Source organism: Phalangium opilio, unplaced genomic scaffold (genome assembly GCF_054372755.1).
Source record: "Phalangium opilio isolate 3A_F unplaced genomic scaffold, DU_Popi_V2 ptg000077l_1, whole genome shotgun sequence".
Lineage (NCBI taxonomy): Eukaryota > Metazoa > Arthropoda > Arachnida > Opiliones > Phalangiidae > Phalangium > Phalangium opilio.
In genome coordinates this window covers 412,455-437,912 of record NW_028324185.1, presented here as the reverse complement: position 1 = coordinate 437,912, position 25,458 = coordinate 412,455, and the positions used below count along the sequence as shown (strand labels likewise).

Below are 25,458 nucleotides of genomic sequence, written 5' to 3'. Positions count from 1 at the left end.
AACATCTTTTGATATTAACATTTCAAATTTGGTGTTAAATTTTTAAATCAGCTTTACTGCATTTATATATAGTGTAAACGTAAATGGGAACTTTAATAGATAATGTGTATGTTATTGCTTCATTTCTCCAGTGTTGAAACGATTGGGCCTATGAAGTAATATACCTTAGATAAAAACGAAAATTGACCTTGTTTCGTGTCCTCTTTTAGGAGGTCTTTACGGTTAAGAGTGAGCCGAAAGTTAAATCCACATTTAAGTGATAGATATTAGGTTCGCATTAGAATTGAGGATACATAGAAAATGATTATACGCTTTAACCTTTACAAATGCCCTTGGCAATAACTCGCCAAATTTGAACTATGTATTTCCGGTTTTTCTCATTGGCTAATGGACCTGTGTTTAGAAAGTAATTTTTTGTTTGAAAGAGTACGCCCTCGTCTTAACTCGGAGACGTTTATTTTGGCAACTGCGACGATTATGCTAATAGTTTTTAACTGACCTTCGTCACAGTAGTAATGCCACAGTACCGACTTTGATTACAATACAAGTTACAATATTAATAATTTTGAAAAAAAAATACATTAATAATTTAAGAATGGACATGAATAATTTGAAAATTGATTTAATACTTAGTGAGATTAATTAAATGTGCTTAAAAAGATTCATGGTTAAACGTACGGGATCGTTTACTATAGCTGAAGACCACCAGAGTATAAACTGTTGAGTATAGACGTAAAACTGGCTTTTACGTCAAATAGGAAACACTAAAAATTATGGAAAGGGCGACATTTTATTCTTATATAACACTACCCACCCAACACAAATACGTCCATAATACGTACGACAGACATATGTTATGGATTAAAGTCATATCCCTCGGATATCCAGATTTTCGGTAAAAACGTATTATGGACATCATCTGACTCTCCATATGTCCGTCCACCTAACATCCAAACTATATCCGTGGGAGGTATTTTTGGAGTTTGTTAGGATATAGCGTGGATGAACTTGGGATTTTAGTAATCTTTGTTTTGTACTTATTTACAACTAGCAATAGACGTATTATCTACTTTCTATTCACTTTAACGAGATAATGGTTGGATTTAATACAGATGTATCATGGATTTAAGGCTTACATCCAATGGATTAACCAAGGACGCTGTAAGGATTTTTATAGGAAATTATGAAATGATAAAAACTATTATTATATTAATCAAAAATGTCTTGATTAGAATCAAGTCCTAAAAAGTATCGATAAGACTGAGGTTATCACTTGACTGAAGGATCAGATATTAATTTTTCTTTTAATTGAAACTTAAAGGCATGCTTAAGAAAAAGCAACGTTCCATTACCGTTTTCCGTTGAAATAACTTATTTTACAGGTAATCAATTTCAAAAATTTACTTATCTCGGGTTTTCGGGCACAATTCCATTCCCCCAAAACATTTTATCATTACATTAATTACTTTTGAGAGAGTATGTGTATGACATTGAGTTTTAAAAGGTTCCCTCATTTGTGCCCGGCATGCTTCGCAGTGGATACGTTTTAAAAAAATGGCGGAAAATTAAGTAGGGACAGTTAGATTTTTACTCGTGGTTATGCAAAATGATGTAATGTCTAGTGTACTTCAGTCAACAGTCATACTGTTCATTCTCATAGCTCAGGACATGATTAATGCTGCTCACTATTTCTCTCTCTAGTTTCAAACAATGGTTAGAGACCATTCAGTGCCGCAGTTCGCACATGAATATATTTCAACTACAGTTTACATCAATTCTCCGTGGTCGTACTATTAGCGGGTTAAGCACTAATTTGTTCAGAACATGTCTCGAAAGTGTGCTTGTTGTAAGTTTTTAAAGCAGTTTTGACAATGTGTGGGTAATTTTCCACATCGTGGGAGATTTAGGTTTGGTTTTAGGCTCTGTGGGGAAAAAGTAATATTTTTCCGAAATTAATCAAATGTCGGAATTTTCTGCAAAATTTTCAAAAATGCACTAATTTTTAACTGCACAGTTAAAATTAGTGCATTTTCGAAAATTTTATCCGGTTTAATAATTTCAAGCGACATTTTGAAATAAATTCGGTGATTTTAAGTTTGGCACTGAAAAAAAAAAGAAAGCATATTTTGAGAATTTTAAAGCTTTATAGCATTTGTACATATTGTCAAAGCCATGCGGAGTGATATTCCATATTAAACTTAGTATGATAAAATAGTCCAGATAAATATGACTGTAAAAAAGGGGGTGTGGGAAATGCGGCAAATTTTTAAAATGGAAGTGGGAACATCCACTTTCTAACATTAGCAACACTGATTTGAAGGTTTTGGTCATGGCTAAACAGACCGCTCATTCAGTTTTTTATTGTTTTAAAGCTTATTTTGACACGTTATCTCTCAAAAGTAATTAATGTAATGATAAAATGTTTTGGGAGAATGGAATTGTGCCCGAAAACCCGAGATAAGTAAATTTTTGAAATTGATTACCTGTAAAATAAGTTATTTCAACGGAAAACGGTAATGGAACGTTGCTTTTTCTTAAGCATGCCTTTAAGTTTCAATTAAAAGAAAAATTAATATCTGATCCTTCAGTCAAGTGATAACCTCAGTCTTATCGATACTTTTTAGGACTTGATTCTAATCAAGACATTTTTGATTAATATCTGCTCCTTCAGTCTTCATTTTAATTAAGATTGTTAAGAAACTGTTTTACATTTTCAAAATCTACACTAAGCAGAAACATATATAAAGGGGACCGTAACTTTAGCTCAACAGTCATTTATTTATAATGATACTCCAAAAAATAAAAACGTAACTCATTGTATTCTTATTGTAATTAACATAATACAATTTTTTACAACCCTTTATTGAAACGCGAGGCGCTCCCCTAAAAATTCCACAAATCGGACCAAATTGACAGTTTTACACAATTTTTTAAAACGCTGATTTATGTCTGTTTAACCTTTAGCTCAAACTTTTCATAAGCCCAATATGAAATTAGGATATCCTTAAAACTTCTCAAAGACGATCCGAGATTATCAATTTCGAACTTTTTTGTAGCATTAACTAACGTCTGTTTGATATTAAGCTTATAAACCTTAAACACAATATAGTCAGGGCAATGCCGACTCAATTTATAAGGGCTACCATAAAAGTCCACAAAGGTGATCCAAGATTGTTAATACGCCTAAAAAGTGCCCTCTTCAAAATATGTAGCCGGGGAAAAGAGAGCGTGATCGAGTGAGCTATGCTAGTGGGTATTTTGGTAGTAAGTAACGGGTTACCTAGGAGGAACGAGTTCCATCCTCCTAGGGGTTACTTCCCTCTTCCAAGAACGGGGGTTGGGACTCCAGGCATAGCCCGCTCCATCACGCACTCGACAACGCAAAGCAACTCGCGCCAGCGTGGGAAATAAGGCGGTAACACAGGGCAAATGACGAGTTTAAAAATTGCCTGGTACAGTTCAAAAATTAAATCGGAGGGGGGTCAGTGGTCCACGAGACTACTAAAAAATTCAAGGGTAACCAGAGTCCAGACATTAACTCAACTATTTTAATTACACACTTCTTTAGCTTAGCAGACGACGTGCTCTGGCCAATGGTCACGGACTAGTTTATTTATTCCAAGTCAGGAGGGTCTCTGGCCTAATGTCCAGTTTAAAAAAATCCTTATTTCCCACCCTGACTCGCGCTATAGCGCAAGCAGCTTGCGACGTGTTGCGCGTGATCGAGTAGGCTATGGTCCGGTCAAAAGAAATCTTCAGTTCAGCGTTGTAAATAAGGCGGTGGCACAGGGAAAATGACCAGTTTAAAAATTAAATCGGAGGGTGAGCAGTGGTCCACAGGACCACTAAGGAAATTCTAGGGTAACCAGGGTCCAGACATTATCTCAACTATTTTAATTACCCACTTCTTTAGTTTAGCAGACGCCGCGCCCTGGTCAATGGTCATGGACCAGTTCTTTATTCCAGGGCAGGGGGGTCGCTGGCCCAATGTCTAGTTTTAAAAAAATCCCTATTTCCCACCCTGCTTCAGTTGGGAGTCCTGGAGCTCCTAAAGTCCAGAGATGCATATGACAAGGATTCATTTCTCATAAGCGAGAATGGCCAACTTTGTTGTGTTAGAGACAGCCTGGCAGCCTGGTATTTTTTTACTTCTAAGTCAGCTGGGTTTTCACCTTTAAAAGTTAATACAGCCCTTTGAATTTAAATAATTAGAAATGAGAAATGTTATTAAATGAATAAATCTATACGGTTGCAGTTGTGTCAAAATGAGAGCAATTAAATATGTGTCTTTGATATTTAGCTCTGATAATTTCAGAAAATTAATAAAAAGTAGTGTTATGTATTTAACCAGAATTTATTTTATTGAAATTTATTAATAATTATTTAATTAAATAAATTGTAATACTATTTTATGTTTTAAATTTTACAAATAAAATTCAATATAGTAAACATAGGGCAAAGGTTATATTGTATTATAAATAGCCAGTGGGATTGATTTTAGCTATATCGCAATTAGAGCTCGACATTTTCTATCCATTATCCACAAATTAGTAATTAATTTGAGTGAAAATAGGTGGATATCTTTTATTAATTGGGAAATAATGCACACACTTACATTTAAATTTTAGAAGTTAATTTATTATTTACTTTTTGTATGTAATATTCAGCATTAATTTGACTAAGACAATTAACTAATTACCTACGAGGAATTAACTAGTATATATGGTTAAAATTATAATTTAATCGTTTCAAAACTAATATGGTTTTGAACCGGTTTTTGTGATTTAGTTATTAAAATTTGTGATTATTGATTGGTCAATATTGAAAATCAACCAATGGTGGAACTAATTTTTTTTTAAACTCAATGAAACTGAAATATCAATGAACAATCTACTGAAAGAGGTATCAACCTATTATTTTTTTCAAAAGAAGGTAAATAAGGATTAGATGGCCGCTTGCTGCTTCAAACAAGATTTTTAATCACGAAGAGAATATTTTTTTAATTTTGGTCAAATTTTAGATATTCGGTAACCGAGTTGATATGAATAAAGCTGTTTTTGCTCATGTCTATTTTAAACTTTAATCACAGATTTCGCTTACCATTTTACAAGCATAATAAACACTACTGAAGGACGCAAATCTATCTGTCATCGGTAACGGTGAACAATATAGCAATTTGCCCAATTAATCAGTTTGAACTTCATTTGCACATTTCTACTCGTTAATTTGAAATGTTGCGAGAAATTTGAATGGAATATAAGTAGTTATCTCTTTCAGAAGATAATTGTTGATGTTGATATTAAAATTCATTGAGTTAAAAAAATTGGTATCAGTATTTCAATTAAGCTTTAATATCAACATCGGTTAATTTACGATATGGGCTCATGATGTTAGTTTGTTTATAAGATTAAATCGTTACTTCAAGTGTCACAAGACAATATCTACTCCAAAATCGAGTGTTAGTAACTTTAAAACCATCTCCTCGTCACAGGATATCCGAGGGTGAATTTATTATATCATTGATAGGTGATAATATGACAAGGCGCAATAGCTCAGTCAAGTTTTGGCAAGGCCTAATACCGTTTTGCTTGGCTGCATGTCGCCGTCAAATTCCTTTTAAAGCATAGATCATATAGTATCCACCCTTGATTTTCATTTCGCAACACACGTTGGATTCGTAAACCTCGACACGTACTACGATTAGAAGCATTAAAATGCAAACACAACAACACACTGAGCGTATACATTTTAGTAAATAACAATTCTCACTACAGCTGTTTTCGAGGCTGAAGGAGCGACCGCGGCGATAAAGGAAAAGCCTCCAGCGGAGTCCGGCCAGTAACTTAAAGGGGGTAGTTTCGAGGGAACGAAATTCAAATGCAAGGCGCGTTCCATCAACAAAAAACATTGAATTCGTTTTACGCAATTATAATATTAAAATTTTATACAATTAAATAATATTTAAGAAAACTAAGCACTACTTTCAAAGTCTTAACTTTAAAAATTCGACGATACGAGAAGGCGAAGTAACGGGCAACGAGAGGTAAACAATTTTTTTAAATGGCAAAATTAACGGTAAGCCAAGGCTTAGCGCAATTTCACGGGTTTCACCGCCTTAAAAAAAGTGCCAAGTTTAGAAATAGATTGTGGGACAATAAAAAGTTGGAAAATTATGAAATTGGGCTTATATTAAAGCTTGAAACCTACTTTATATTATATTTAAAATCCATCCATGAGCAAATCCTCAAAATATATGAAAATGACAACGAAAAAGGACCCACTCTCAAATTTTTTCACCTTAAAAAAATGGCGGCCACAAACGGGGTGAAAAAGGGGAAAAGAGCTATTAAAGCAGTCTTATTTCACTATCGATAGGCCATTTCAACCAAAAGGCATTAAGAAAAAACAATCGGATTAATATGACGCAACTAAACGCAAAAAAAGGCCAATTTTGGTCGCGCTGATATTTTCTAGTAAATCAGTCTATCCATGCTTAAATAACGCAGATTGGGGTAATTTTGAAAATTTAAAATTAAACATACTTAAACTTAAAATTAATCAATGAAAGCTAGAAAGCACAAATACTAAATATGAGGCTTTCATTTGAAACCGTTTTCAAATCAAACAAACGTATAGTTATTTCATGACGGCTTCCACAAAAAGGCTATCTGTTAAATTTTTCCCATGTTATTTCTATGGAAAATTTCAGGATTTTCATCAAAATATCGTAAAATTTTTATGGAAATGAAAACCACCCTTAGCAACTTTATTTTTTATAAGAAAAACTAATGGATGGATCTTTTTGAAATTTTAACCACATATTTAGGGCCCGAATTGTAGTTCTGTGGAATTTTTTCAAAGCAGTTAATACGATACAAAAAAAGTTATAACCAATCAAAAAACCATCCTTATACATTGAAGTCGGTATGAGGTCTTATCTAAGAGAGCTATCGCTCTCATAGAATAATGGTTTTCTTTAATTATTTTTGATTTCCACATTGAAAGTAAAATTTTACAATGTTTCAATTTCTTTATTTTTTTCAGCGTTTTTTTTATCCCTTTGGTCGGCACGACCTTTCGCGTGTCTAAACCATTCTTTAACTTCGCGTTCTATGGCTTTTTCAGTAACATCTTTCAGAGTTTTATCGTTTAAGGCAACATCTAATAAAAAATATTAAAAATAATTATGCTGAAATAAATGTTACTTATTTTAAAAATATGTACCTATAATTAAATTAATTAAATTTAGCCCTTTCAGTGGTTTCTTTCCCTTCTTTCCTTCCCAAGAGAACTGAGATGCCAAACGATCACTAAATGTTATCCTAAGAATTCGTTTAATGCAGTCAGATAAATGAGTTCCTCCAATTTGTTTCAGAATATTTGCCTATAACAAAAATATAAGTTAAATTGTTTTTTAATTTTACGGCCCGGACAATGACCTCTTGTCATATATATTTGATATATTTGTAAGCAAAAAATTATATATATTTTATTGAAATTCTGATGCAGCAACTACTTTATTTGTCTTTCTCATCAGAATTTCTAAATAATAATAAAGCCCTCCAAGCAAATTGAACAAATGTTCGTGAATAATAAGTCTTAGCCTCTGCTAAATTTAATTAAATATTTACACTTGCGACCACTAAATTAAAGTTAGGATTTTCACTCTGAAGTTTTCTAAATCAACTTAAATCTAACACCACAAGAAATCCCTTAAGGAAATTGCTATAGCATGATAATACTTATTTCATATCTCCATCATAAAATAAGATAAATAATATGGGTCTCACCATTTGGGCTCTGTGACTTTCTGAAGTTAGTTTTTCTTCTAATTCTGAAAGATCACTTGTCGTGATTAACGGTAGTTTAAAACTCTTCTTCCTTGTTTCATTATTAAATTGTTCATTTATTTCAGTTGCTGGTGCATCTTTGGCATTCAATTTTCTTAAAATTGTTCCAAGTGTTTGGATAATTTGAGCATTTTCCATTTTTAGTAACTCCATATTTCTGTCAAGCCGGTTAATTGTTGCTAAAAAAATCAAATAGGACGTTTTCATGCATAATTTACTTGCGAAAAATAGGAATATTTAATTTCACCATAGATCTATATTGAAGAAACTCTGAAGATAGACCTTAAGCTAAACTATAAACTCTATGAAAGGGAGGATGATAAGGAAAATCAAGTAATTTTTTATACATTATTCTACTAATTATACGACCAATCTGCATACTGAAACAGCCAACAACTAGCACCGAATGATTTTAAAATTACAATTAGTCTGAAACTTTATATATAATTTTAAATAAGTACCCCCAAGGAATCGCGTGACTCCCTGCCTTTTTGTTAACAAAATTTTCAAGGCAAACTAAATGTCTCACACCACGATTGTCATATCGTGCGCAAATTTTCTCAAATCTGCCGATAAATTTCATTAGACACGGAGCGTGCCTCAGAAATTTGGTTAATAAAAAGGCAGGGCGTTACGCGATTGGTCGGAGGTACTTATTTGAAATTATCCATAAAATTTCCAATTAATTGAAGTTTTAAGATCATTAGGTGTTATTTCTTGGATGTTTCACGATGGTGATTGGTCTAACAATTAGTAGAAGAAACGATAAAAAATCACTTAATTTTCCATTTCACCCTCCCTTTAAATATGAAATAAATGGAGCTAGAGTCATCGTTTCAAATTTTCATTCAAAGTTTTTTGTTTAAATATTCAAAACTAAGTTCTTATCCATCTAATAAGATTTTACTATATGTTCAACCCTTCGAAACCTTTGCATATTTAATCCTCTACGAAAATTGCCAACGTTTAGTTTCATTCCAATATTTACCTTTATGAACCATGACCAATTTATCTCTGCATTGAATTGAATCTGAAATAACTAACAGCATATAAATTTTTGGCTCTTGTTATTTACAAATTCTTAACATTACCTGTGGAATTGTCGCGATCAACACTGACAGCAGATAAGCGATCTGTAAAATAATATGGTTTCTGCTTCTATTAACGAATTTATAGAAACAATAAAATTATCTTTTTGATCACCTAGAGTTACAGGACGAATTTGTTTTGTGTTTACAGGAGTACAAAAAGGAGACTTTTCTATGATCCCTAGTAAAAAGCAGAATATACTATAAAACTAAGAACGCCAGAAGCTTACAAACAGTACCTGCAGAAATATCGTTATCTCGACTGAGCGAGTTAGGATCTATAAAAAACAAATATTTTCGCTTATTTAATATTATTTACAGTTTAGGTTAAAAATTTCGATAACGGTTAAATAGTTTTCGTTGCTATTATAAGTTACAGGTCGGTTTGCCTGCAGTATCCCACTTGGTGTTTATTTGGAATTTTTACTGAGAAATGAAACGGGTGTGCACAGATCTGGTTCACTAGTTCACCAAGTGGAAAGCAGATTTTAACGGTGGTCAATGAATTGCCAAATTGTTATCAGAAATTCAAAGAAATAAAAGCCCAGGGATGTAAAAATACCGTATCTTAAAAATAAGTAATTAAGCGGGTAAATTACAGGATAAATTTTCAAATAACGGCAAACGGTAACTGAACATAATTCGATATAAAATGAAACGGTCCACCAATGTGTGACTATGAAGACGCTACACTAATGTAAATAATTATTCAGTAAACTTGAAAATTAGTAAACTTTTGGTACTAAGTTCCTTTCGCCGTTCGGTGGTAATTTATGGCTATTTACTGCGGTAATTTAAAATACGGTATGTGAAAATAGGTAATTTACCGGTAAAATTAACCAACTCTCTTCCTTTTAAAAGCCATATTGGCTTGTGGGATCGAATTCAAAGCCTAGTATACCAATTCTTCCTTGCATTGTTTTTCAAAGAATAGCTCGAAGATTATTTACCTTCATTTGCGTCCGTTTTGTTATTTTCTCCCACATCGATTTTATTTTTATTTTTAATTACAATTTCTAAATGAAAATATAAAAACTTTAATTTTACCAGTTTATTTGTTAGAAATATATCTTAACGTGTTAGAATAACCTTTGTAAATATTCACTGAATTCCTAGTAAATACCATTCACCACGAACACTTAATTAAAGTTATAAAACAACTTACCTTCATCACTTGTGCCTGGCTCTAGAATCTCTTCTGGAAAAAATGATGACGTGGGTCTATCGAAATCTTCCAACTCAGTACAAGGGTCTTTGAAAGAAAATCCACATGGTTAGCTTTCAATAATTTTACAAATTCATATTTGTATACCATTATTTACAACTAATTCTTTTGATCTTTCTAACCCAAATAAATTTCTTTTTTTCAAGGTTTTTCTGGGACTTTTACCTAAAATATAGGAAAAAACAAGGATTTAATTTATTTCATATAATCATTTCAAATAATTTGCATAAAACAGACGTCTAAAAACCATTTCATGAAATGTTTTATATTTGTGATTTTTATTATTTAATTATCGCAAAAAAAATCTCCTGTGTTATCTAATATAAGATAGCACACCTATTTATTCCGACGCCAATAGGAGCGTTTTATTAACATGCTATACTAGAGGTTCCCGAAAGTCAAAGGGACTCATAATAAAATTTTTTAGACTACTGTGATAATTAATCTTCAATGTAATACAAATATTCTTACTTGATTTTTTTGAACTTTTTGACGAATTAGTTGAGAATGACTTAATAATTTTAGCTGCGGTTAAAAAAGGTTTAGATAATATTTGATACACTTAAAAGAAAGGGGCTAATCATTTTCATATTCCTTGCTTATTAATTATGGGATATTTTAGTCATTTTTGTACTTTCGCCTATTCTCTTTGCTGAAGTCTAAATTACAGCAGATACATATATTATGGTTCGTGACTGACTGGCCCCTTGCTTCAATGCAAAATACTTCCAATACCATTATTTTTTTTGTTCTTGTGAAATGTAGCGTCGAAAACAGGCATTTTTGAAGGAGGCTCATCCGCTTCGTCCTCTGATGATAATGGACTATTAGTTGGTTTCCTACTATTTTTATTGTTTATGTCCTCATTGCTGGAACTCGCTGTCTCCTTTCCCTCCAAATACCTGTTCAATTTTTTATCCGCTATTTCATATGTATCTGGAAGAATATAAAGATTGGTAAAAATTAGATTTTACAAATTAGCGCCTCTTCATTTTCTGTGTTAGCAGTTAAGGCAAAGGAATGAAGACCTAAGATGAAATTTTTCAATAAGCACAAAAACATAATCGCATCTACATATCAAACCCTCAAAGATAAATGAAAGTGTTAGAAATATTTTGGAAAAATTTCATTGGAGTACGCTTTCACCTTTATATATTTATACTGGTTTAAAAATTAACTTGAAATACTAATAAACAACCTAGAATAAAAGTTATCCATGTTGGAACTCGTTGAGGACCTTTTTATTATTATTATTTATTATTATTTATATTCCTATGAGTGAATCATATTAGGTCCCTAGTGAGCTAATATATGATTAACTCATGGTAACGTGTACTACCATGAAAATTAATATATTAAACAAAAAATTACCACATGTATATTTGCATTTGATTTCATAAATTGGCCACTTGTCGTCTGGATCAGCCCCTGTCTTTGAAAGTTTTGAGGCATTTTTATCTGGCCACGAACTGGCTTCTTTCTCGGGTCCATGTAAATCAACCCACGACTTCGGTACTATAGCACCACTGTTAGATTTTGTAAATTCTACAACATAATATCCACGATCCATAGTTCTGGAAATATAAATTAGATGTTATCACAGTATTAAAAAATTCTTTTAAAATTTGGTCAATCTTCGATTAGTTGTCTTCATAAAGGCTAGTAATAAATTCCTCCGAAAAGTTTATTTTGTGTAGAATAGTGTACAAAAATAAAATATCGTAAGACCTAATGCAAATCGATTTAATCAGTGCATGCTTGTGTATTAATGGAAGCTTGTTTTCATATAATTGCATTTTTGATCTATTGCAAACAATATCCTGCTAAAAGGTTCTATTTATTTCAAAACGATTTTGTAACATTATTGTTAAAGTAGGTTTGGTCTGAAATACAGCCTGTAATTATATGAAATTGAGAAAATTACATTCTATTTGCAGAGAAAAAGTACAAGCTTTAAAATACAGAACTTCAAAGCTAATTTCCATCTTATTTCAACAGTTTATGTTTTAAAAGATAAGAGAAAGACTGCCATTGTACGTGCCAAAATTAAAACCCGGATAGTGATTATCATAATAGGTTTGCAGGCTTGCGTCTTTCCAATCTTTTTTCAAATCTCTTTATGAATAAGTTCAACTATATACCATGCATTTGATTGTACAATTGGATATTTTTGAGCCTTTTTTGATATTAATTCTATTGGCCATTTCTTTAATTCCTGATCAAGTAATTCAACTACATATTCACCAACTATAACTGACTCGCACGGCTCTCGGTAAACATTTTCAACTTTGGTGAATTGTCGGCCAACAATAAATAGATTGCATGATTCACTTCGGACTACATTTTCAACTTGAACAACCGTATTATCATTTAATATGCAACAGTGGTCATTTTTGGAATCGGATATAGAATACTGTTCTGTACCAAGTTTAATTTTTTTGAACTGCTCCCCGAAAAAACCTTCCGGTAAAGCACCATTCTGATGTGGATTATGCAAAGAGTGAGATTTTTTAACCTTTAAGAAATTTACTGGAATATTATTTCTTTCGGAAATTCTATATATTATTTGTTTTAACGGTTTGTCGTTTTTTTTCAGTAAATTTTTCAAAAATTGGAGGTGGTTTTCAAATTGAAATGCGCTAAACTTATTTAAAGCCCCAAACTCATTCACATCACCACATAAATGTAAAAGACCATGAACGTTATAACTAACTAGGTGTGATCCATATAAAGACTTGAATTCTTTAACAAAAAAAACTAATAACTCCGAAGCAAAGTTAATAAGATCTTCTCTTTGGTCTGTCACTGATAGAATTCTAATTGCCACATGAAGGCTAAGAAAGTGTTGAAAATACTTTTTTGGCAAAATCGTTTTTAGGATTAACGGACCTGAATAGAGAAGGAACTGTCTGAATTCAGTAGCCTTCCATCTATCAAGTTCGTCCAATCCCCTCGGTTTTCGGGCAAACTCCGAGCAAGTGTACTCTTTATGTGACTCAAGTTGCCTAGATATTTCTGTTATTTCCCGTTTTTTTAGTCTGAATTTCGATCTAGTTTTCTTTGAACCAATCCAAGATTGCATAATTTTTTTCATCACGCCTAAAATAACTAAATGCATATATTCAAATGGGAAATGAGTAACCATTTTCAGTCCTGGAATGTTTTGCAATATAGAAGTCCCTGTGTGATGTTCGGGTGTAAGTTTATTTGTGAAATCTTCATCAGACCTCAAAGGACGATTAAACCCTCCAGGATACGCCACTCGCCCCATTATATACTCGCCTTTATAAGAACATTTTCCGCACCCATAATAACCAGAGTGATATTTTATCTGTGTTATGTACGCTCGAGCCGGAGCGTCACAAATAAATCCAACAATTTCTAACGTTTTTAAACCATTGTTGACTTTGATTCCATCACGAAGTAATTCCATAACTTCTCCAACAAAGTCTTTCAAAAACTCATTGGGGCAAGCTGGTTTTTTAACTCCACAATATATTCCAATAATGAATGGCTTAGATTCTTTCAATGAATATGATAAAGAACCTAATATAGGCCAGAACTGATTGCTAGAACTTTTTGTCAATGGAATTCCGTCTATATTGAATAGTAACTTCAAATTATTTGGAATCGCTATATCAAAACATCGAGCCCATTTATCGATTTCTGACCGAATAGCGTTTCCTAACCCAAAATGATAGTATTCACCAGGTTCAACAGTTCTAACTGCTGCATATCTGGGTGTTTTGAGAAGCGTTCTAGAATCAGATGGAAGGCTCGTATGACAATTATGTTTTCTTAAAACAGCAAGCAACTTGTTAACGATAGTTTTGTCCACTTTATTTTCGATGGCCCACAATGCTAGCTCATATTTAAAGCTTTCTGGAACTTCACTGGTTTCTAGATTGCCTTCATAAGGGAGGTTCCTTATTTCTTCGTTATCTGAAGAGTCCGAAATGGTATCCGATTCACTATCATTATCAGAATTGAATTTACACCCATTTATTATTTCAGGCTGAACAGGCTGACGCGGATATGGTTCGAAATTTTCATTTCGAGAAAAATGTTCAGTTCTAGGAAATTCCCGCGTTTCATCCGCCAAAACTATATCATTTGATTTAGAACTTCCTAATACATCATCATTATACATGATCACCGAATCAGCAAAGGAATTGGAGTTGAGAGCATTTTTGATCAACCGGGATTTATGCCTCGATGATATTGTAGATAAGCTTTTGTAAGAACGTTTAGGCATTTTTAACACCTTTTTGCATAAACCTGAAACCATGTACGTAAGGTATAAGTGAACAGAAGTTGGAAATGAAACAGGGCAAAATTATTGAACATTTTTTAAAAGAATATAAAAATATTGAATTTTCAATTCTCAAACATTTCTCCGAGAAACTTCCCGACAAAAAAATTCCATTTCCTCTACTAAAAAAAATGCAACACGCAGTATTGTTTTTGTGTAAAACTAGTTGTTTCACAATAGGACCTCGCGTACTTTATATAACCCAGACATAACCGTTTCTTGGGAATAGGGAGCTAACAACTGGCTAGGGGGAAGAGATAGTCTGACGTCACTCAGCCCCTCTCTGGTTGGCATTTTTGCGCGTAGAATACTGTTTCCAACCGTTAGGGGGGATGAAACTCCAGTAAGGGATAGAAGGGTGTGACGTTTTAGGGTCAGAACTGTTAGCTCCCTATATAGTATCGAACTATCGATAGAATCCAGCCTTAGAAAAGGTACATCTTCCCATGAAAAGCCGGTTTTCTGCCATAAACTATGTACTCCTTTCAAAACTTGAAACTACTTAAAGGGAGAATGAAATGGTCAGACCATTTTTTTATTCACGTTGATAAAATCTTCAAGGAGAGAGGAATGGAGTGGAACCCCAATACCTCAACGTTGCCTCTGTACTCCCACCTACTGCACGGTAATTCTCCCAGTATCCTCAACGGTTAGGTAGAGTCGTTCAGTACGAACTTGTAAAGGACGCTCTCTCTTTCTAAAAATAGAAGCTAGTTCTCATGCAAATACAATGGAGCTACGGGGCCGCTTAACAATCGCCTACGGTGGGGGCGTGCGCGAGGTGCACCTGGAGAGTTACGGTGCCGCGGTGCGCCATCATCATTTCCAATCTATCTGACCTCACTTATCCCTGATAAAATAACATCGAAATCACTAATATAACATAATGGAATATTTTAGTTTATTATAAAATCGAAGACGTTTTTATGAAAACGGGTTTAAAACTTGGAACTAAATAGAACCGACACCTCTGTGCATTTCATTCTCCAATTAACTATATTATCCTTGATAAAATCGCATTAATTTGCACTTCAAAAGCATTATTAATAATCATGCATTATTAGCGTGAACGGTTGATATTTTACAATTCTACACAAAAATGTTTTGGTAAATTTTTAATATAATTAGTTGTACTTTCTGAATGTTTCTAACCAAAACGTAAAGCGGGTGGAGAAAGCTAGGATGTTCTACAATCTAGTTGTGGAATTACAAATACAATTGTTCAAGATTTTCAGATCCTTTCTATGCGACAAGCACCTTTACCATTACTATTTTTTCTCTTTAATTATTATATGCTAAATTAAATTTATAATGAAGGTTGACCAATAAATTATTTAGTTATATATAAAAATTACCTTACCTTGAGTAGTCTCCAGTTATGAACAACAATAAATCCAAAGAAAAAGGCACTGGTTGTAGGCAACTTATTAGTGACGATCTAGTTTGCAATAACTGACCTAACCTCTTGAATCCAAAAATTCAAACACAGAAATACGAAGTCCAGCAGCCTGTCTGTCTATTTTCCGCCGCGTCCGAGTTCCTCGCGAATAGCTATGACCTATGAAACGCAGATTACCACCGCGCCGTGTAAGTTTTGGCGCGCAAAATACTAAGACGTCACTAAAGATATGGGACCGTTTCTTTTCGGTAGGATTCAATAAGCAATGTAGAAGGGACATTCGTGGAACTGTGATTGTAAAGCTTCTCCCCCGATGTATTTGTATAGTGAGGGGAGGGTTAAAGTTACGTTCCCTACCTTGTTCATCGTTCTAGACTGTAGAGAGTGAGAAACTGTAAAACTTCACGAAAATCCAATAGGGAGAGGGCGTTTGACAGGGAGGGAAAGAACATCCGACGTCATTTTATACCTCTACTTAGGGGAGCGTTTGTAGGCACGATACTGAAATTCCCCCGTTAGGGGGATGGAATCGAGGTAAGAGATATAAGCCTATGACGTGGCAAGAATGGGTTTGCCCTCTCCCTATTCGACCACATTCAGTATGACTAAACATAAATACTTTCTTGTGAAACAAGAAAATTTAGCAACTAAAAAAGTACACATGGCACTCAAAGGACCAATATGAAACAATATATTAAAGGAAAAATCAATATAGTATGATTGGTGAAATTCCACAAATGTAATATAATTTGGTGAGGTGTACCTCGGAATATTTTTATTTTAAATTGTTTTGCTAAGCATTTCAGTTGGTTCTGATTTTTTAGTGTGTTATATTTCTACAAAATCTTGCATTCATAAATTATATCTCTCCGGGAGAATGTCTTTGTTTTACCCCATATTAACTTGACCTAACGAAAGAAAAAAAACTCGGAATTTGACAAGAAAAGTTAAAAAAAGCGTTAACAGTTTCATCCTGCACAAATATAATATACGCTTGACAATCAATCTTGATTACTAATAACAAGCAAACCGAGATTGTTAAATTATTAGTGATTATATGTATATTTTTTAATTATGCGCAGTTCTCTCAGACCATATTTTAATTCAGTTTGAATAAGTTTTAAAACTCTTGACTCTAACGTTCTATTAACTCTGTAGGAACTTCCGAAATCCGTTAAGGAGGGTAAAAAAATATTATAACGGGATTTTATATCATTCAACTGCTACAAACAATAGCATTTCGCCAAAAACTTTCTTGTCAATTTATAATTTTGTTGAAATTTGTGATTTTAAATCGTTTAGCCTAACACCATTTCGCAAAACGGTTTTGGATGCGTTCAATTTTTCGATTAAGGAGATTTTCCCCTAACCAATCAGTGGCCTTCCATTTGAAATTGACTTTGATAAACGGTCAGTGATTGCTCGCGGAAAAATCCTTGTCCTACAGAAGTTATACTTATTAAAACTTCGTTGCAATAGCATTTATAGATTAATAATAACCTGTTGTATCATTTTAAAACCTTAACCCTACTTTCCCTATTCCGTTGAAGAAAACTAGATTGTCAAGTCCATAATAACGTCGCCACAAGCTCGCTACACATTAAGATAGTGGCCGGTGAGAGGTCCGAGTCCAAAATTTAAACGGAAGTCGAATGAAAGAGAAAAATTTAGGGAATATCACGAAATCCCTTACGCTTTTTTGAATGCCCGCGTGAGAGATTAAAACTCTAGATTATCTATGTGTTTCGTGTTATTTTATCTTTACTCAAAATGGAATATAAGAACGATGGTTTTGTCGTGGGTTTTGTGTTAATTCATTCCTATTATATCTTCAGCCTTGTTTATAAATATTCAAATATACACAAATTTTAGATATCGGGTGGAAGATTCATTAATTCCGACTCTTTTCCGAACTTTACCCTCAGCTGCCGGTGTTATTTTCTAATGATTTTATATATTCCTTTACTTGATAACGGCTAATATATAAGCTCACTGCTTGGCCCTTATATCAATCAACCACCCAGAAAGTTGAAAATTAATTTTGAAAATACTTCGACCCCACCTAGAGGCTCCACTACTACTTATCTGGTACATCACATTCCAAATAAGAACCACATCATTAAATAGAGCGAAAAATAAGGCTTGGTCCATTTTCAGGAAGGAGGAGATAGAACGACACATATTCCAGTGTCGGGAGAATATTTGACAGGTAACGATTTAAAGGCCAAGTGACATTGAAAAGGTTCTAGATCGTGCCAACTCACCTATATTTTTGCACGCTTCCAAGTAAAGCCAGAACATGATCTTTGGTACTAGTCCTTTAATGTACCTTTTAGCTGGAGGGAGATGAAGTACGATAGGCCTAGGTTCCAAAAAGGGTTTGGGGAATGTTGTTTGAAAATCTTTTATAAAATTAGTTTGAAAAACTTATAAATGTTGTTTGAAAAACTTTTGTAAAATTAGTTTGAAAAACTTTTATAAATTTTGTTTGAAAACCGTTTATAAAAAATGTTAAAAAAACTATTATAAAAATTGTTAGAAAACTATTATAAAAATGGTTAGAAATATTTTTGCGTGCCTGAATCAACAATTGTGACCGTTAAATTGAACTAGGTTCTAGAAAGACTTTGGAATCAAACTATTGAGCCATGTAAGGGGGCGATCACAAACGAGCATTGCTAGGACTGTCCGAATCCACCAGCTCTTTAATAAATTTTGGAAAAACCTCATCAAACCCCGCTTCTAAAGCTAGGCTTTGCAAAATTTAAAGATATATCATCTTCCCAAGATGCTAAGGAGTCTGAAACACAAGGCGTATTCAAATAATAGTGTATATTGTAGAATACAACGAAAACTAATTTGACGTGTTTTGATTTTTATTTTATTTATTTATTGGTTTTTTGTGGGTTAAGACTGCAGCTCTTCAAGTACTATGGAACAATTGCAAATAATATTCGGTAAAATAGTGCTCTTAAATTAGCTGTAAAGACTCGTTACAACATTTATCCACTTTGTGGATTGACTCTTTTTAAATCACTAATTTTGATGGTCGCGGAAATTTGAACCATATGCACCAGTACTTTAAGTGCAAATCAAGAAAATAACTTAAAGAGTATACCACTAAGTCCTAAAAATATTTTTCAGTGTTGTTGGTGGTTGCTAAGCCTAGTTTCAAGGTTCTAAACGAGGGGCACATCATTCTAAATTGTAGTTCAAAATCAGCCTTACTAACTTCCATTGGAGAAATCTGAATCGATGAGACTAAATTGCCTCTCGGTTTTTACAGAAAAAGGGAGCCTTTTGAGTTTTCTATAGAAACGGGCTTGGTGGGGTTAAAATCGTTATCGGACATCGGACAGTCCTCCCCATAATAACCCCCTCGAAAATTCTCTCCTCAATGTCCTTGATGCCCTTTGTACGATTCCTAGAATAAGCGAAATCCAGTCTCCTGAGCTGCTTTTAGATGTGTTAGTTCTGGTGGGGGGGGGAGAGGAGAGGAAAGGAGGGTAAATTTTTCCACCTTTTCAAAATCAGCTGTCATACATAATATTTGTAAACCCTTAAGTTTTAATTTATTCGAAAATTAAAGGTTGCTAGTTTTTTTATAAAACTTTTGAAAAATTTTCAAATATTATGGATGTCCCAATTCAAAAATTCATCATGGTGATCGATTGTGTGGCTATATTTAAATGGATACTGTTAATTTGATGTTATATTTGACGACTCGTTATGCATAGTTTTCAGACTAGGAGGATTCATACCATTTACACAAGGAGGGCAGACTCCGTGGTGGAGTCGATAGCCCGCCCTCCTTGTGTAAATGGTATGAATCCTCCTAGTCTGAAAACTTTGAATACCTGTTTAGTTTACAAAAACAATTTATTCATAAGTCATATAATATGATTTAGGGGAGCATTATTTCCGATTAAGATCACTCCTAAATGTATGAAGCATGAAAATCGGGCGTATATTATATTAATAACTTCAATCATAGTTCAGCTATATCTGTGGTTAAACAACTTCAATCATATTTCAGCTAAATCTGTGGTTAAACAACTTCAATCATAGTTCAGCTAGATCTGTTGTTAAACATTGCTTAATTGAGCATTTCAGAAAAGGTGTAAATTAATGATCGACTAAACTGGTTGAATATAATTCAATGCTTCAACTCTTTTCAAAATTTAGCAAACATTTATTCTAGTAGCAGAAAAATGATAAAAAAATTTTAAATTGAGATATAGTTTCACATAAAATTTCAGAAATTACTTAAGTAAGCACATCTTAGGCAGATATGCCAGATTAAAACCTTCAACCCTCCAAAATAAAATTGGAAAGAAGTCCGAAAAAACCCGCCAATCGATATTTCGCAATAAAGCCCAAAAACTGAATAAGATCTAGACTACCCAGACCTAAAACAAGCCAACAATTAAGAGCAAAAATGTAACCGCCGAAAAGCTCAGTTTTAAGCCAACTCTTTTATTTCCAGCCAACATTTTAGAGCCCAATTGGTTGCTATCCTGCCCAATATGGCATCCTTGATCTTACGTTTGCCTATTTCATCAAAAGATAAAATAAGGTAAGATGTGTTGGAAATGATGACGAGCAACCTGTGACACTGTAAATCTCCCACGGTACCTCGCACCATTGTTAAGTGCTGCCACGCAGCGCCATTGTATTTGTATGAGAACTAGCTTATATTTTTAAGACAGAGGGCGTCCTTTACGATTTCGTACCGTACGACCCTGCTTAAACGCTAAGGATACTGGGAGGACTACGGTGCCGTAGGTGGGGGTACAGAGGCAACGTTAGAGGTATGAGGGTTCAAGGTTTCATCGTGCCTAACTTAACTCCCCTGAAGTTAACCTAGCTTTACAAAGCGGCAAGCGCCATCTGATTTGTCATTTTAAATATGAAGAGTAAATTAAAAATAAACTGTAATTAAAACTTACTTTGCTAAGTAAAAATTTTGAGTTTTCAGAAAATACTGACAGAACTAACTTTAATTAAAATATACCACGTCTTTTACTGTACCACTTTAAATTTTTCAAGAAAACTATAATTTCGGTTTTTGCAAAAGCAGTGACACCTAGTAGATATTATTTAGATTCAAGCATTATGATACTTTTCTTTACTTATTAAGAGATATATAAAGTTAGAAATTTACATTTTAACATCATTGATATTTTTGGCCTAATTTATCGTTGAACTAATTGAAATATATTTCACTGCTATACACCATGATGAAAGATTTTCCTGTATATTATAGGTGTAAATTCGAGATCAAACTATGCTTAATATTCCGTAACACGTCAGTGGAAAACCGGAAGTACCTTGTAGCACCTATTGGTCTATCCGACTTGTATATTCAATATTTGTTCCACATAAGATCAAACAAGAGACAAAAGTTTGTGGAACGTTATTTTTCTCTACACCGCTCAATATCGAATAAAAACACTAGATTATAAAATTTCCCCTTATAAAAACTACTTTTCCTAGGTTTTCTTAATTACTAGCTCTTAATTAGCTAATATCCACTACAGCCTAAACCATGGGATAACCAGATCACATCCAGAAAAGTACCAACTTTTCGGCCTTTTCTTTTAAACCATGGGATATCATACAGACTTCAAATACTGGCAAAAAAGTTTCTTCCGTTTTCTTACTCCATAAGACATCCTTGGGTATACGATTTTAGGTTTGGATGAACTAGGGATATCTGGACCCTTCATGGATATCTTCTAGACAATGTGTGTTATGTGGGTAGCTGCTACCCGCACGGCGTCGCTCGCGTGTAATAAGAACTTCCATCAAAATGATACAAACAATGGGTAGATTTTACTGATGACTAATATTTTTGTAGCACCCTAGGAGCGAAGGCACTCGGCGTTGCCCGTCAGCCCGTCAGGATAGTTTTTATTACTATTCACGCGGACATTTTTCCACAAAGAAGGGTTTTAAATTTCTGGCCGCCATTTAAAAAGATGGCAAGAAATCTAACCCGAAAGACCATTCAGCCCGTCTATAGGTTAAAGGAAACCTGTGTACTAAATTTGTGAAATCGGTTGAAACGCGCGAACACTGTTGCATAGAGAAGATCATTTTCATTTCTGAGCGCCATTTTTTAAGATGGCGGCGTATTGGAAAAATCTTTCTTAGTACCCGCCTACTATACTTATGAGTAACGTTCTTGCAAATTTTCAGCCTTCTAGGGCAAGTGGTTTGGGCTGAGCGTTGACTATCAGTCATCCTGTCAGTCAGTCACTCAGTCAGGACTTATATTTATATAGACAGAAGTAAAATAAGGGACTAGAAGAAAAGAGCTCTAGCATTTGTAGTAGATCCTGGCACTAGTGAACAAATTTGAGGATTTTATGCCGCTTCCATCGCTCCTACACTAGAGAGAAAAAAATTGGTCGAGTTCCGAAAAAAAAAAATTCCTACCCCCTGCCCCTCAACCTAAAACCGTGGAACAAGAACGCGGGTGCTTGAATCTAGTTCGACCGTCTCCCGCCGTGAACGTCTCACGTTTTGGAGGGAGAATTCAGAAACCACTACCGAAGGGCAAACCGTTGGTGTGTTATCAAGAATATTCACTTTCACCAAGTGAAGAATTTGGTTAGCTTAGATACTTCTAGTCCCTTCTATTACTTCTGATATAGATATAGATTATTTGAACAAAGCATTCATGAGCTTTTTATTTCAATAAATTGCTTATTGTGAACGGATAAAAAAATTGGATGTAAAATTTGCAAAAATGAGTCCTATGCCATCGTAGGTGAAACCATCTAGATGTTCTATAATAATTAACAGTACCTCTTCTAATATAGAATTTTATCATGAATTCATTCGTGTTACTAAGAGTAAATGAATTTAGTTTTAGACGGTGATAATGACCGAGCATACTTTGCAAGGAAAACTCAGCTGCAAAATTTATTTTAAGGTGACATTTCAATATTAATTTTTTACTGTTAGAAATATTTTGATTATTCAAAAAACTACATTACATTCATGTATTACGTATGCATCATAAAAATGAGCAGCTAAAGTGTACGTAATAAGCGCGATGGTTGAAAATTCTGTATCTTATGTCAAGTAAGACAATCTTTTGACGGTTAAACAAAATAAATATTACTGAAAGGATATTGTCCATTCCTGTAATGCCATAGAAAAGTAAAAAGTACTAACAACTATTCATCAGGATCACTTATTCGTTTGCAAATAACGATTATAAAATTCCTTTTTCGCGATGGTACGAAAACAGTATTACATAATAGGTCAAATTATACGTTATAGTGGTTTAAAATGAAGAGATGTAACATTTTACGCTATATTAAATTGTAAAAAATTGCTTGGTTGCGCTAGTTGCAGCCCGAAATTTAGGAGCGGCATTATGTTGTCGAAAATTAATGGGCTTACGTTACCATTAATACAAGAGCATAATTTTCGATAGTTGAACGCAATTTCTTTAATTCTATCAAAGCTGAATATCATTTAGATAAATGTGAGTCGATCTTGAAGATCATAAAAATCTTTCAAAGATTGATAAGGACGATTTTACGTAAAATTTCTTATGACCCTGTAATTGAAAAAGAAATTGCTGTATTTATTCCCATTGTAAGTTTAAATAAGACTTAAATGTTTATGTACCTATTTTAGATCGGTCGGGCAAAATTTCACTACATACAGTACCACTTCAAAATTGAAAGCCAATGCAGCCAAAGTGTTTCCAACAACAAAGACTCGAAACACGGAACAGAGAAAGATCAAGTCCATGGGTTCGTCCAATATCAAACTGTCAAGCTCGTGCAGGTAATTCTGAGCTTTATACTTAGCATTAAACAAATGTGTGGAAAGCAGACTTGTCTCAAATATTCTTACGACACTGTGGGCAAAACAAAGATTTAATAATGAAAATATCGACGCTTGATTAAGGGAATGGGATACGCCAAATTACAATACGAGAAATGCTAGCTAATACTACCGTTGCTCCTTTAATACTGCAAATTTTAAAAGTATTAACCTTTCAATTATTAACTTGTAACAATTAAAATTTAAAATGCTCTTTCCAATATACACTGTTAAAAATAATGGTTCATGAATGGTATAAAAAGGGTATATCCTCTCCCGCTGCACCATTAATGGTTTTAATTTAGCTAGACAATGGTGTGATTATGGTTTACTTTGATTGGCAAACCATTGGTGTATGAATGGTTTATCTTAAATGTTGAACTATTCCATATATGGTTTGATAATGACATGTTAGGATAAGTGGTTAAAATATGGTTAAGAAATGGTTTATGTTAAAAACTTTTGACCATTCCATATATGGTTTGATAATGGAAAGTTGGATATATGGTTCGAATTTGGTTTAAAAATATTTAACCATTTTTTCTCTATTCCATATAGGGTTTGGTAATGGAAAGTCAGGATATATGGTTAAAATATGGTATAAACATAGTTAAACATTTTTCTATATTCCATATTAGGTTTCATAATGGTAAATTTGGGTATATGGTTAAAATTTGGTTTAAAAATAGTTAACAATTTTTACTCTATTCCATAGCAAGCATAAAATTGAAACGTTGGCACATTAGTTTAAATTTAAACTGTTGACACAGCCATAGTTTTTTCTTCTCCGAGTGACGATGACGTCACGGAGAGGTATTACACTGGATGTGTCTGTTTGTGTCTGTCTGTCACCGCGTTCGCAGTTGGCAAATCGGAGCTAACGTGTTCGCAATTTCCGGACCGAGTTCGCAGTATACAGAAATTCAGAAAATGTTTGCTTCCTTGCTTTATCTATCTAATTTAACGCCAATCATTAAATATCCGTAACACCTTCATCTGCTGTCTAGCCGCCATTGTTTCGCCAAACAACAACACTGTGCACTCGCCTTTCGTGTACACCACAAACACAATAATCTGTTCTTATTGTCTTCTAACACTACCATCTACTGGTCTTTCGTCTATACCACATAGACACCAATCTGCAACATTGGCTTCTACTCCATCGTCGTCGTTAGGCTTAAAATGTACGCGGCGAGGGTCTAGGGTTAAGATAAACGTCTAGCCTCCCAATGGCAGGGTGTCCACCAAAGGTTCACGCAATTGCGCATTTTCTCATTCCTTGGTGTGAATCAGTCGCCTTATATACCCTAAATGTACAAAAGTTCTGATATGGGTGTTCGCTAGAAGTATAACGTTAAAGATAGCTATGTTTAAAATTATTGTAGGAATTAAGTTTCATAAACCGACTTAACAATAATTAACAGAAATTACTGACGATTAAAATATTTAATATCAGTTACATTTATTTAATTATTTAAGATAAACCTCTTTCTTTAGAATGACACAAGTGAGAGTTTATATAGAACGAGTATTGAAGATTGCATCTGAATCGAAACACTACACGCACATCAAAGTTAATATCATGTTAATATGAAGCGAGTAGGATGAAAAGATCTCTTACAAAACGGTAAAATTTTCTTTTTGCAGAATATTGAATGGAAATATTTTAAATATTTTCGGCATTACGATTCTTTTAGTAGTGGTGTAGGTATAAAACTCTGTTTCATGTCAATATT

General features: G+C 33.7%; 2 protein-coding genes and 1 long non-coding RNA gene across 4 annotated transcripts; all 3 read right to left on the bottom strand.

Annotated features, from left to right (window-relative positions):
• Nucleotides 1–4,335: 4,335 nt before the first annotated feature.
• Nucleotides 4,336–6,315, bottom strand: LOC149656078 (uncharacterized). The gene is made up of 2 exons (XR_016369957.1): nucleotides 6,208–6,315; nucleotides 4,336–6,114 (listed from the first exon to the last, which is right to left on the bottom strand). It is a non-coding gene; the product is annotated as an uncharacterized LOC149656078 (long non-coding RNA).
• A 651-nt stretch (nucleotides 6,316–6,966) lies between these two features.
• Nucleotides 6,967–16,241, bottom strand: LOC149656076 (uncharacterized). Of its 2 annotated transcripts, none has more exons than XM_089844515.1 (14): nucleotides 15,836–16,241; nucleotides 11,535–11,737; nucleotides 10,899–11,099; nucleotides 10,635–10,688; nucleotides 10,251–10,328; nucleotides 10,104–10,190; nucleotides 9,889–9,954; nucleotides 9,178–9,216; nucleotides 9,054–9,119; nucleotides 8,942–8,983; nucleotides 8,839–8,889; nucleotides 7,791–8,029; nucleotides 7,225–7,384; nucleotides 6,967–7,161 (listed from the first exon to the last, which is right to left on the bottom strand). In XM_089844515.1, exons 2-14 carry the CDS (start codon nucleotides 11,731–11,733, stop codon nucleotides 7,013–7,015), a joined length of 1,431 nt encoding a protein of 476 aa, XP_089700641.1. In that variant the 5' UTR covers nucleotides 11,734–11,737; nucleotides 15,836–16,241; the 3' UTR covers nucleotides 6,967–7,012. The 2 variants fall into 2 exon arrangements, with proteins under 2 accessions (XP_089700641.1, XP_089700642.1); XM_089844516.1 differs by having other exon boundaries at nucleotides 8,839–8,880; nucleotides 15,836–16,240.
• LOC149656077 (uncharacterized) lies at nucleotides 11,829–15,818 on the bottom strand. The gene has a single exon (XM_089844513.1). It carries the CDS (start codon nucleotides 14,449–14,451, stop codon nucleotides 12,271–12,273), a length of 2,181 nt encoding a protein of 726 aa, XP_089700639.1. The 5' UTR covers nucleotides 14,452–15,818; the 3' UTR covers nucleotides 11,829–12,270.
• Nucleotides 16,242–25,458: the final 9,217 nt, after the last annotated feature.

Bases quoted from the DNA above. Each gene is read 5' to 3' on its own strand.
- LOC149656076 (XM_089844515.1), bottom strand. From the start codon at position 11,733: ATGGATCGTGGATATTATGTTGTAGAATTTACAAAATCTAACAGTGGT. The intron at 10,689-10,898 runs GTATTGGAAGTA...TTTTAACCGCAG, and splicing joins CAAGAACAAAAAAAATAATG to CTAAAATTATTAAGTCATTC. The intron at 9,120-9,177 runs GTACTGTTTGTA...GCTTTTTACTAG, and splicing joins AGATAACGATATTTCTGCAG to GGATCATAGAAAAGTCTCCT.
- LOC149656077 (XM_089844513.1), bottom strand. From the start codon at position 14,451: ATGGTTTCAGGTTTATGCAAAAAGGTGTTAAAAATGCCTAAACGTTCT.